At 40.4% G+C, this 13,058-nt stretch overlaps 3 protein-coding genes and 1 pseudogene across 5 annotated transcripts in view; all 4 read left to right on the top strand.

Moving 5' to 3' along the window:
• The window catches only part of LOC127508262 (gastrula zinc finger protein XlCGF52.1-like), a 111,172-nt gene extending 108,403 nt beyond the window's left edge, over nt 1-2,769 (top strand). The window contains exon 5 of the mRNA XM_051886032.1: nt 2,630-2,769. The gene's annotated coding sequence lies outside the window, so the exon portion shown is untranslated. The remainder of the gene's footprint in view (nt 1-2,629) is intronic.
• Nucleotides 1-13,058, top strand: part of LOC127508133 (zinc finger protein OZF-like) — a 99,294-nt gene that overhangs the window by 7,178 nt on the left and 79,058 nt on the right. Inside the window, exon 1 of one of the 3 annotated variants that reach the window (XM_051885871.1) lies at nt 2,026-2,085. The exons of 1 other annotated variant lie outside the window; for it this stretch is intronic. The gene's annotated coding sequence lies outside the window, so the exon portion shown is untranslated. Of the gene's footprint in view, nt 1-2,025; nt 2,086-7,159; nt 7,189-13,058 lie in introns of those variants that run through there. One more of the 3 variants, XM_051885887.1, reaches the window with a different exon arrangement.
• LOC127508684 (gastrula zinc finger protein XlCGF7.1-like) lies at nt 3,597-6,636 on the top strand (annotated as a pseudogene).
• LOC127508588 (gastrula zinc finger protein XlCGF7.1-like) lies at nt 8,199-11,473 on the top strand. Its single transcript, XM_051886688.1, has 2 exons — nt 8,199-8,385; nt 10,352-11,473. The coding sequence occupies exons 1-2, from the start codon at nt 8,316-8,318 to the stop codon at nt 11,140-11,142; spliced, it is 861 nt and encodes a 286-aa protein (XP_051742648.1). The 5' UTR covers nt 8,199-8,315; the 3' UTR covers nt 11,143-11,473.

The raw sequence follows: 13,058 nt of genomic DNA on the forward strand, positions 1-13,058 counted from the left end.
TCAGACATCAGGAGACTACAACGGACAGTCACGACGGGTGAGAAGATTTTTGGTTCCCCCCTGCCCAAACTCAAAGACCTCTACACCCCCAGAGTGAGAAAAAGGGATAAAAAAAATCACTTTGGACCCCACACACCTAGCCCACTATCTCTTTGAACTTGTTGGAACATACTTAGGTATGAAAGTTTGTCATGGTCAAGTTTACCCAGTGGAAGCCAAACACAGTTTCTAGTTCCCTTAAAAAATGAGAGTTGCGACGATTTTTGGGAATGGTGGGCTACTACAGAGGATTTTGTGAGAATTTCACCACTGTAGTCTCTCCATTAACTAACCTCCTGAGTCCCTCTAAGAAGTTTATGTGGAGTGTGCTGATGCTTTTGCTGCTGCAAAGGACATTATGTGTAATGCCCCTGTGCTTGCTGCCCCAAACTTCACCCTGCCTTTTAAACTACAGATTGATGCCAGTGCAACTGGGGTTCCCCAGTGTTAGTTTATACCGACCACAATCCCCTAATCTTCTTATCTCGAATGTGCAAGTCCTTCATTGTGCAAGAGTACACCTTAGAAATTCATCATAAGAAGGGCTCAGAAAATGTAATGGCGGATGCGCTGTCCAATACCAATAGTGACAGACAGCTGATCTGTGAATTTTTAACAGGTTTGTACAATTACGGTGGTAGTCTGTAATTTATGGGTGAGAGTGTTACGTCCCAGGACATATGTCAATTATTGTTGTTAGTTTTGTGAATATATGTGTGTGATTGTGTTTCCCTGATGTCCAGCAGCCTGCTGGGAGGTGTAGTTTATGCCTGTTTTCCTCTGTTCCTCCCTCACAGGAGCCTAACTGATGCCACCTGTTCCTCATCAGAGTTTGTGGAGAGGAGCTTGCATTTAAACACAGGAAGAGAGAGTGTGGCCTGTCTGCTTTCCCAGACTTTGTTGGACGTTGTGTGCTCTGAGCCTTAAAGCTTCTTTAAGAAAGCCTGTTGTATCTGCTGTAGTGGAGGAGAAAGCTTGGTGTGTAATAGCCCCATTATTGTTGCCTGCAGATGCAGTAAGGAGGCCGTGCCACTGTTGTTTCTACTAACACCTGCTTTTCTCCAGTTTTTGGGATAGTAAGGTAGTCAGGGGAGAGATCTGTTGTTTACTTTGATTTTTTGTTTGATAGGTTAATTAGATTCCCTTAGTCCCAGGTAGCTTACACCTTTTGTTTGTTATTTTGGTTCCTGAAGCATCTTATCATAATTTCTTTTTGAGTTATCATTACTGTTATCAGCTTTATTCTTAACTGCTGTAAAAGAGTCTTTGTAAATAAAAGCTTGAAGAGTTTCCCCGTATGTGTGGCGAGTGCTGGGATTGCAGACAGAACCAACTCTCTCATTTTTGCCCTGTTTTTCATGGGGATACGTTTTCTTTCCTTTTAAACAATATGTTACTTCCCTGCCACCCCTAGACAAAAAGGGAATGTAACAATTAACTACCATTTCTGTATATTTGTACACAAAATCTAAAATTCTACATCTGTAAATTTCATCATAAACTGTACACTTGTACTTAATCTGTACATTCGTTATTTATTTATTTCTACTACTTGTTTATATTGCATTAAATAATATTGTTATATGTAATTTCTACTGTGTAATTCCAAAAGGCACCGAATCCCATGAATGACCCACATAACTTCAATTCAATGTGCAGGTCATTGTCAGACATAGTTTTAAAGTAGCCTGTATTTGTCAGGTATATTGAAAACACAAAACTCAACCACAGCTTCTTTTAGCTGTTATTAAAATCTTACTGAAAACATGACGGTGCAGGGCAAGAAATTACCATTATTTTCCTCAGTTCATGTGAGCTTAACTGATTCATGAACGTTATAATAAAACAACCGTGTCGTTTAGGTGGTTGTAGCTGACGGTTATTTTCACATTCGTAGCTACACCTCTAAAATCCAAGGTTATTTTTGATTGAGAAAAAGACGGAGAAAGTTTGCTGTGAGCGGGTGTTATCCTGTAGGAGGCGCTCTGACGCTCTTCAGTCCGCCGGTAAAACCACTGAAGAAAAAACGAAGACTGCTGCACTGAGGTGTGTATTTGAACTGTTTATGTGATTGTAGATTTTCTGTCTTTAGTGTTTTAAAGAGCTTAAATGAAGCGTTTCCTCACTGTTTATCCTTAATATAGAATTAACCATGATTCTATTGCATAGTTCAACTTGGGTGTTTGTAATAAAATCAGAGTAAACAGATTTACCATTATTGACTACAGCAGCAGCTGTGTTTTAACTGATATTTATTGTAAATCCATAGTTAACAGGTTTAATTTTCAGTACTGGACGTTTAAGGACGCTAATACAAAGAAACTAATACAAAGTGCAATACCATGTTTACAGTTTAGCAGCTAAATTTAAGTGTTAGATGTGTTATGATATTCTTACAGTAACAAACTAAACGTGAACAGACCTAATCACATACATATCTGAAATTAATATTTCTTAATATTCTAAGAAATTACAATCATTTTCTTCATTCTGTGCTCTCGTTCATAATCGTAAACAATCATTTTGGGTTTGATAAGTGTCAGTCGATTATAAATGCATCTTTTAGTAATCATGATGTGTTTGTGTTCAGATGTTGAGCATGAAAGCGCAGATGGATGTGATCTGCTGTAAATCAGTAGGAACTGATCTGTCCATGCTGGATATTGAGGATTTCATCAGTGAAATCTGTCAGCTGAAGAAAGAGGTGGCGTCACTGGAGGCAAAGCTGAGAGAAAGAGGAGACAAACCCAACAGAGAGGTTTGAGCGGCTCATTTCATCCTTCAGCTCAATCAAACCAAAGTTTTGTTAGCTTCTCACTTCTTATGCACATCTCAAATTAAACCAGCAGTATCTAATCTAATCACCAATATAACCACTAGAGATAACTGCTGAGTAATGAGGCTAATATCAACAAGTTGTTCTTTATTTGTGTTTGTCAGGATCTGGAGAAGGTTTCAGTGTGTGTGACTGACGGGACAGAAGCTCAGGATTCAGTCTGGAGATCCAGAGACACACAGGACTCAGAGCTCAGCCTCACTTTACTGTGTTATACTGACGCTCAGGATCATGGATCCGCTGATCAAACCTCTGACTGTAACGCTGGAGAACAGCAGATGCTGCAGACGCCGCTGAAGATGTGCTCCGTCAAACTGGTGGACTGCAGGAACCTGATAGAGAGCAGAGGAGAAAAAAACCACAGCAGAGGAACAACAACAGAGTCATGAGGAGGAGGAGGAGGATCAGAATTATGATGATGATGATGAAGGAAATAATGAGGATGATGGTGATGATGATGACTTTATTCCTTCAGGTATGTTTCTTCCTAGCGAATGATAGTAGGGCTTAAAATCTGGGGGGAAAATTTTGTTCCTAAATCAGCAGGTGCAGACATTACTTACTGTGAACCGACATGTTGAATCAACTGTATCATGAGCTGCATCACAATTTTATTTTGATTAAATTTTCAACCCTAGAAGTTACAGAAAAATATAAATGGATATAATTTTTTTGATAAATGTTTAGGTAATACTGTGGTACCGTTTTGTTCTTATCAGGTGAGAATGACAGTTCAGCTTCTTATGAAGAAACAACCTCAACTTCAAAAGATCAGCTGAAGGTCAAGAGATTTTCCTGCTCCACCTGTGGGAAAACATTGAGCTCAGAGGGACATTTAGTGAGACATGAGAGAACACACACAGAACAGAAAGACTTCACCTGCAAGATATGCAACATCAGCTTTCCTACCTTAGAAGAGAGGAGACTTCATACAAAAGAGCACAGAGTGAAGAAGGAGTTTCGCTGTGAACAGTGCGGGAAGGATTTTTTCACCACTCTTTATAATATGAGAATTCACATGAAGTCACACACTGGCGAAAAGCCTTTCCACTGCAGCGAATGTGACAAGTATTTCAGCACTAAAAGCAGTCTTACTGCTCACAAACGACTCCACATGGATGAAAAGCCTTTCAACTGCAGCAAGTGCGACAAGAATTTCAGCACCAAAGGGAATCTTGATGCTCATATGAGAATCCACACGGGTGAAAAGCCGTACAAGTGCCCTCACTGCGAGAAGAGTTACAACCACAAACCCCATCTGAAGACCCATGTGCGTGTTCACACCAATGAGAGGCCGTACCAGTGCAGCGAATGTGGGAAAACCTTTAAGGACTCAAGTTCTCTAAGATCACACCAAAAAATACACTCTGAGGTGAAACCAGTATCAGTGTTCACACTGTGATAAACGATTCCATCAAAAATATAATTTGATTTATCATGAGAGGATTCACACCGGAGAGAAACCGTACCTGTGCTCCTACTGCGGGAAGAGCTTTTTTGATCAGGGTCAATTCGGGGTCCATCAGAGAGTTCACACTGGAGAAAGACCGTATCACTGCAGCGTTTGTGGGAAGAGTTTCACGCAACAAAATAACTTAGCCATGCATCAGAGGATTCATACAGGAGAAAGACCGTACAAGTGCTCTCAGTGTGACAAGACATTCTCTCGATCAGACGTCCTGAAGACTCATGAGCGAGTTCATACAGGAGAGAAACCTTACCGCTGCTCCATCTGCGGAGAGAGATTCACTTATTTAGGTAGTTTTCAGACCCACCAGAAGAAACACGCTAAAGGACAAACTGCTCCAGAATCATCATAGTGATCTACATCTGCCGGGCTTCCCGCTGTTCCGAGAGGATTGCATCGCGAAAACAAGAGGTGTTGGACTGTGTTTCTACATTAACAAAAGTTGGTGTACAGATGTAACAACGCTGAAGAAGATATGCTGTCCTAATTTAGAGGCACTCTTCATAAACCGTAAATCTTTCTACTCGCTGGGGGAGTTTTATTCTTTCATTGTTGTGAATGTGTACATTACTTCATGTACACACTACAACAGCTGGCTGAACAAATAACTGAAATGGACCAAAAGTACCCAGACTCTCTTTTAACCATTCTTGGGGATATTAAGAAAGCAAATTTCTCCCGTGAGCTGCCAAAATACAGACAGCACGTTACATGTCCCACCAGAGACAGTATTATACTGGACCACTGATACACCACAATAAAGGACAAATCACTCTGTCCTGCGGGCAGCTTTGGGACTCTCTGATCACTGACTAGTTCATCTTATACTGACCTACAGGCAGAAACTGAAATCAGCTAAACCTGTAATAAAGACTGTTAAAAGATGGACTAATGAAGCAGAGCTGGATTTACAAGCCTGCTTCTGTTGTACTGATTGGAGTGTTTTTGAAGCTGCTGCCAAATGAGATCAGAGTGGCTAAAAGTAGCTACTCTGAAAAGCTGAAAAAACAGTTTTCGGCCAACGACCCAGTGTCAGTCTGGACAGGCCTGAGGAACACCACAGTGTGTACTCACCATCCGCCTGATCTGTGGAGAATCAATAAATGGCTGAGGATCTAAATGCATTTTACTGCAGGTTTAAAAACGCAGAGACTCAAACACCACATCCGCTCTGACCTGCCCTTCACAGATTCACCAACACCTCTTGTAAACTGTCTGTGTGGAGGACATCAGCCAGGTCTTCAAAAAACAGAAGATTAGGAAAGCTTCAGGCCCAGACGGTATCTCACCTGCCTGTTTAAAAGTCTGCGCTGACAAACTGATCTCTGGAGCAGTGTGAAGTTCTCTGCTGCTTCAAACGCTCCACTATCATTCCAGTCCCCAAAAAACCCCAAATCACTGGACTAAATGACTACAGACCTGTCGCTCTCAAGTCTGTGGTCATGAAGTCCTTTGAAAGACTGGGGTTGGCCTACCTGAAGAACATCACTGGACCCCTGCTGGGGGGCAAACAGGTCTGTGGATGATGCAACATGGGACTGCATTATATCCTGAAACATCTCGACAGACCTGGGACTTACTCAAGGATCTTATTTGTGGCCTTCAATACCATCATGCCTGATCTTCTCACAGCCAAACTGACCCACCACTCCATGCCCAACTCAATCTGTCAGTGGATCACCAGCTTTCTGATAGCCAGGCAACAGCACCATCAGCACTGGTGCTCCTCTCCCGACTGCTCTTCTCCCGACTGCTCTTCTCCTTGTATACGAACGACTGCAGTGCAAAAGACCCGTCTGTCAAGCTTCTGAAATTTGCAGATGACACAACAGTCACCTGCCTTATACAAAACGGTGAGGAGTCTGCTTATACACTGGAGGTTGAACAGCTGGCTGTCTGGTGCAGTCACAACAACCTGGAGCTGAACATGCTCAAAACAGTGGAGATGATAGTGGACTTCAGGAGAAACAGCCCAGCACTCCCTCCACTCACCATCATGAACAGCACTGTGGCAGCAGTGGAGTCATTCAGGTTCCTGGGCACCACCATCTCTCAGGACCTGAAGTGGGACAATCACATTAGCCGCGTTTCCACTGTCGGGCCAAAGGCGGGTGTGCTAGTGATTGTCAGGGCTAGTCGCACATCCACTGTCATATGATGTTAAATGTTTCATTTTTACTTCTAAAATGTTTGTTACATGAGTTTAAATGTAGGCAATGTTGTATACATGTTAAAACAGTATAAAATATGCTGCATTGCTGTACCCATCGACAATAAAGGCCAATGTCATGTATACCTGTGGTTGTGTGGGGTATTTTACAAAGGTTTAGAGAAAATTAAAAGTTAATATTACTCATACTATAAAAGTTTATATTTTAATAAATAAAACAAATAAAAACAGTATTTACTCATAAATATTGGTTTTTAAATATTTTGACCCAGTTACTGAAAACATGGCAATAGCCTACAGGGCAAGAAATTAGCATTATTTTCCTTAGTTCATGTGAGCTGAACTGATTCATAAATGCAGTAAAACACGACACGTACGGTAAAGTTACACTTTGAAATAAATAATGGTGGAGTGAGCGTGACAAGTACAAAAATAACAGCTAAAAACTTCTCATCACCACCTCATTGAGTTTAAAAAAAAAAACAACCGTGTCGATTAGGTGGTTGTAGCTGACGGTTATTTTCACATTCGTAGCTACAACTCTGGAGTTCAAGGTTATTTTTGATTTAGAAAAAGACGGAGAAAGTTTGCTGTGTTATCCTGTAGGAGGCGCTCTGACGCTCTTCAGTCCGCCGGTTAAACCACTGAAGAAAAAACGAAGACTGCTGCACTGAGGTGTGTATTTGAACTGTTTATGTGACTTTAGTGTTTTAAAGAGCTTAAATGAAGCGTTTCCTCACTGTTTATCCTTAATATAGAATTAACCATGATTCTATTGCATAGTTCAACTTAGGGTGTTTGTAATAAAATCATAGTAAACAGATTTACCATTATTGACTACAGCAGCAGCAGCTGTGTTTTAACTGATATTTATTGTAAAACTATAGTTAACATGTTTAATTTTCAATGCTGGACATTCATTTTATTAAAACAGCAGCTACATTTAAATGTTAGATTTGTTATGATATTCTTACAATAACAAAACTAAACATAAACTGACCTAATCATGTTCATTTATATCTGTAATTAATATGTCTTGATATTCTAAGAAATTACAATCATTTTCTTCATTCTGTGCTCTCGTTCATAATTGTAAACAATCATTTTGAGTTCGATAAGTGTCAGTCGATTATAAATGCATCTTTTAGTAATCATGATGTGTTTGTGTTCAGATGTTGAACATGAAAGCACAGATGGATGTGATCTGCTGTAAATCAGTAGGAACTGATCTGTCCATGCTGGATATTGAGGATTTCATCAGTGAAATCTGTCAGCTGAAGAAAGAGGTGGCGTCACTGGAGGCAAAGCTGAGAGAAAGAGGAGACAAACCCAACAGAGAGGTTTGAGCGGCTCATTTCATCCTTCAGCTCAATCAAACCAAAGTTTTGTTAGCTTCTCACTTCTTATGCACATCTCAAATTAAACCAACAGTATCTAATCTAATCACCAATATAACCACTAGAGATAACTGCTGAGTAATGAGTCTAATATCAACAGGTTGTTGTTTATTTGTGTTTGTCAGGATCTGGAGAAGGTTTCAGTGTGTGTGACTGACGGGACAGAAGCTCAGGATTCAGTCTGGAGATCCAGAGACACACAGGACTCAGAGCTCAGCCTCACTTTACTGTGTTATACTGACGCTCAGGATCATGGATCCGCTGATCAAACCTCTGACTGTAACGCTGGAGAACAGCAGATGCTGCAGACGCCGCTGAAGATGTGCTCCGTCAAACTGGTGGACTGCAGGAACCTGATAGAGAGCAGAGGAGAAAAAACCACAGCAGAGGAACAACAACAGAGACATGAGGATGATGAAGGGAATGAGATGTAAGAATAATAGAAATGATGACGATGATGACTTCATTCCTTCAGGTATTTTTCTTCTTTTTATGATCTCTTGTTATGGCAAATGATAGTAGGACTGAACAATTTGGGAAAAATTATTTACTGTGAACCGACGTGTTGAAAACACTGTATCATGAGCTGCATCACAATTTCTATTTTATTTGATTCATTTTTTTCTGCCCTAGAAGTAGACAAATATAGACAGATATTACAGAATTTTTATATGATGATAAGTGAATGATTCAATAAAGTGGACCTATAATGCCCCTTTTCACAAGATGTAATATAAGTCTCTGGTGTCCCCAGAATATGTCTGTGAAGTTTCAGCTCAAAATACCCCACAGATCATTTATTATAGCTTGTCAAATTTGCCCCTATTTGGGTGTGAGCAAAAACACACCGTTTTTGTGTGTGTCCCTTTAAATGCAAATGAGCTGCTGCTCCCGCCCCCTTTCCAGAAGAGGGCGGAGCTTTAACAGCTCATGCTTCGGTCGCTCAACAACAACAAAGCTGGAGAATCTCACGCAGCCAAAATGAGGATTGTCAGTAACGGTGTTCAGCCTTACATTGTTCAAACCGGAGTCGACACTGATGGAGAGACTCAGGAAGAAGTTACAACTTTTAGACGTTTCTGAATGGTTAGTGGATAAATTTATGTAGTTGCTGTGGAGTTGATTCAACTCATCCACTAGCATGTGCGTCATGTTAATCTTTTGTGCAAATCCAACATTGAATTGATCCTTGTTTGTGAAGCAGTTCGGTGTAAATTGACATCACATTAGTAGTCTAAGCTGTTTTGAGGGTGAGTCATAAGTAACACCGATACATTTCTGTCAAACACAACTTCTGTTTGTGCTAGCATGAAGCAATAGAGTGTATGGAGGCTAAGGGAAAGCACATGGAAAGTGGATCTGCCTGAACCGAAGAAACACATTGCATTACTTAAAAATACTTACATTTTCTTCATCTGCAGCTTTGCCTCGCTTGTGAAAACAAAATGGCGGCGCCGTGGGTGGAAACGTGCAGATTAAGGGGCGGTAATGTTTAAATAAGATCCCCTTCCTATGACACTAGGGGAGCGAAATCTGAGCAGCTCGTTTTTTCACATGCTTGCAGAGAAAGGCTTGCCAAAACAAAGTTACTGGGTTGTCCTTTTTCACGTTTTCTGGGTTGGTAGATGCACCGGGGGCACGATTATAACATGGAAAAATTCAGATTTTCATCATACGTCTAACTCTTTAATCCGATTTCGCATTTCTGTTTGCGATCAGATCATTTTAAGCCGTTAAACTCCCGGAAAGTTTTAAGTTCAATGATCCAGTAACCAAATGCATTCAAACAATCAGTCCAAAACAGCGTTAATGTAAAGAAAACCAGGCTTATTACATCAGAGACGGCAGAGAGAATAGAGATTTGCGTTATGTTTTCAGTTAATCATTCATTCCAGTGTCTGTTTCACTATAAAACACAAACTCTGTCATATTCTGTGATCGTTTCTGAGGAGTGCGAGCCCTCATGCATCACGCTGTGTGAAATACAGACTGAATGGCCAAATGATACGCAGTAGCCGAGATGATTTCTTGTCTGGATAAAGCAAACCAGCATCCCACTAGTAAAGTTTTGATGAATGAGGATTGCGATCAAGGTAAAGACGATTGCGATGACATACTGGAGTTGTACAGTAAGCATGCGCGACTCTGTATTGCAACTTGACTTGTTGCACTGTACATACTATACACTGTGGATGCTGAAAAGTTTTTCTCCATGGGTGCTTTGGTGTGCATAAATTTATGAATTAAATGGACTCATATCATTTGGTTATTTGGTGTTCTTTTGGAGTCTCCAAGTGTCCTTTTTTGGAAAGACACCTACATTTACTTTCAAAAAAGAGTTTTGTGTATTGATGCTTTACTTTGCTGGAAAAGATAAATAATGTGTACTTACTTTCATACTAGTTTTAAGTAATATCTTAGTACCATTTTGTTCTTTTCAGATGTGAATGGCGGTTCATCATCTAATGGAGAAACTACCTTAACATCAGAGTTCATCAGTTTTCCTGCCTTAGAAGAGAGGAGACTTCATACAAAAGAGCACAGCGTGAAGAAAGAGTTTCACTGCGAACAGTGTGGGAAAGATTATTTCACTTCTACGAGTTCATATAAAGCTCATATAAAGACACACAGCGAAAAGACTTTCCACTGCAGCGAGTGCAACAAGTATTACAGGAGCAAACAAATTCTTATTGCTCATAAGCGAATCCACACGGGTGAAAAGCCGTACAAGTGCCCTCACTGCGAGAAGAGCTTCAACCACAAACCCCATCTGCAGAAACATGTGTGTGTTCACACCAATGAGAGGCCGTACCAGTGCAGCGAATGTGGGAAAACCTTTACAAGCTCAGGCTGTCTAAAGTCACACCAAAAAATACACTCTGAAGAGAAACAGTATCAGTGTTCATACTGTGATAAACGATTCCATTACAAATCTAACTTGATTTGTCATGAGAGGATTCACACCAGAGAGAAACCGTACCTGTGCTCCTACTGCGAGAAGAGCTTTTCTTATCAACATCATTTCAGAGTTCATCAGAGAGTTCACACTGGAGAAAGACCGTATCACTGTAGTGATTGTGGGAAGAGTTTCAGAAAACATGGTTCCTTACAAAATCACCAGCGGATTCATACAGGAGAAAGACTGTTCAAGTGTTCTCAGTGTGACAAGACTTTCGCTCGATCAGACGTCCTGAAGACTCATGAGCGAGTTCATACAGGAGAGAAACCTTAACGCTGCTTCATCTGCGGAGAGAGATTCACTTATTTAGGTAGTTTTCAGACCCACCAGAAGAAACACGGTGAAGAACAAACTGCTCCAGAATCATCATAGTGATCTTTCATCTATAAGACTCATTCAGCTCATCCTGAAACTGTACATTGAGATCTTTCTGCCAGTAGGGGGCAGTGTCGCATTGAGCCTTCATGTGATTTGGGAGAGTAGAGATGGACTGAACTGAATGCTGTGGATGTAGTCATGTTTAACAGAGCAGAGCAATGATTGTATCTTAAACTTGACAGAACAATTAAAAAGCCTCAAAATAAAAAGTATATATGCTAAAGTATATATGTAATATCATTGCGCCTGCTGCAGCCATGGTACGACAGCAAAGTTCCTTGATCATTACGCCGGAATGACAGTATAGTTCCTAGCCATATTGGCCTAGAAAATCACAACTTTTCATTTTCCGTCGGTCTTAGTACACGATGTAACTACAGAAGAGTCAAGTTTTAAATAGGAAAAATATTTAAACTCTTTGGTCATTTTTGAGCGAGATGCTAACGGTCTAATCAGATTCAATGAACTATGCTAAGCTATGCTAAAAGTGGTACCGCCAGACCCGGAGATCGGCTGAATGGATTCGAAAACGGTAAAACTCAACTGTTTAACTCTAGGGGAGTTGGAAAATGAGCCTATTTTCAAAAAAAGTGGAGTGTTCCTTTAAAGAGATGCATTTTTAGTCTAGATTTAAACTGACGGAGTGTGTCTGCTTCCCGAACAATGCTAGGAAGATTGTTGCAGAGTTTAGGTGCTAAATAGGAGAAGGATCTACCGCCTGTGGTTGATTTTGATATTCTAGGTATTATCAGCTGGCCTGAATTCTGAGATCACAATAGACATGAAGGACTAGTTTAGGGAATTCTTCCTCTCCTAAAGCAGCGAATGAATTGAATTTTCCCTCAGGGATACTACAGTGCACTGTCTGACGCGATACTGTAGTACAGGGGTTTTCAACCTTTTTTGACAACACACGCCCCCTACGTTTATCTAATTTCAGCTTACTGACTTTAGAGTCACGGCTGAGCTTGTTTTTCGGCACCCCCCACAGGTTAAAAACCCCTGCTGTAGTAGACGGTTGCATGGTTATAATGTTCTAATATTATCAATCTTGCAAGTAAAGAAGTTCATAAAGTCATTACTGCTGTGCTGTTTGGAAATGTCAGAAGTTAAAGCTTTAATTAATTTAGCCTCTGTATCAAATAAATACCTAGGGTTGTGTTTGTTTTCCTCTAAGAGATTTTAAATAAGTAGATCTAGCAGTATTTTAAGCCTTTCTGTATGCAATAATTATTTCTTTCCATGAAATGCGAAAAACCTCTAGTTTTGTTTTCTTCCAGCTGTGCTCCATTTTTCTGGCAGCTCTCTTAAGGGCCCGAGTGTGTTCGTTGTACCACCGTTGGATTAGTTTCCTTGATCTTCTTTAAGCACAAAGGAGCAACTGAGTCTAATGTGCTGGAAAAGAGAGTCAATAGTTTCTGTTGCAACATCAAGTTCTTCTGAGCTATCTGGTATGCTGAGGAAATGAAACTGATCAGGAAGATTATTTATAAAGTAATCTTTAGTGGTAGAAGTGATAGTTCTACCATATTTTTGGCAGAGAGGCGGTTTTGCAGCCTTGGCTAAATGTAGTATACACAAGAATAGATAACGATCTGAGATGTCGTCACTCTGCTGCAGAATTTCAACGCCATCATTTTCGATTCCATGTGACAATATTAGATCTAAAGTATAATTATGACTATGTGTGGGTCCTGACACACGTTGTCTAACACCAATAGTTACTGGCAGTTGCACCATATTTTCATTGATGGATGGGTTTCATTTAATCAAGAACATGGCTTTCCTTTCACACTGTTAATTACATTTCA

The sequence above is a fragment of the Ctenopharyngodon idella genome, chromosome 1 (assembly GCF_019924925.1).
Source record: "Ctenopharyngodon idella isolate HZGC_01 chromosome 1, HZGC01, whole genome shotgun sequence".
Lineage (NCBI taxonomy): Eukaryota > Metazoa > Chordata > Actinopteri > Cypriniformes > Xenocyprididae > Ctenopharyngodon > Ctenopharyngodon idella.

What these genes read in the sequence shown, in the direction of transcription:
- LOC127508588 (XM_051886688.1), top strand. Translation starts at nt 8,316, where the DNA reads ATGAGGATGATGAAGGGAATGAGATGTAAGAATAATAGAAATGATGAC. An exon ending in TGATGACTTCATTCCTTCAG is followed by an intron (nt 8,386 to 10,351) that starts GTATTTTTCTTC and finishes TGTTCTTTTCAG; the next exon opens with ATGTGAATGGCGGTTCATCA.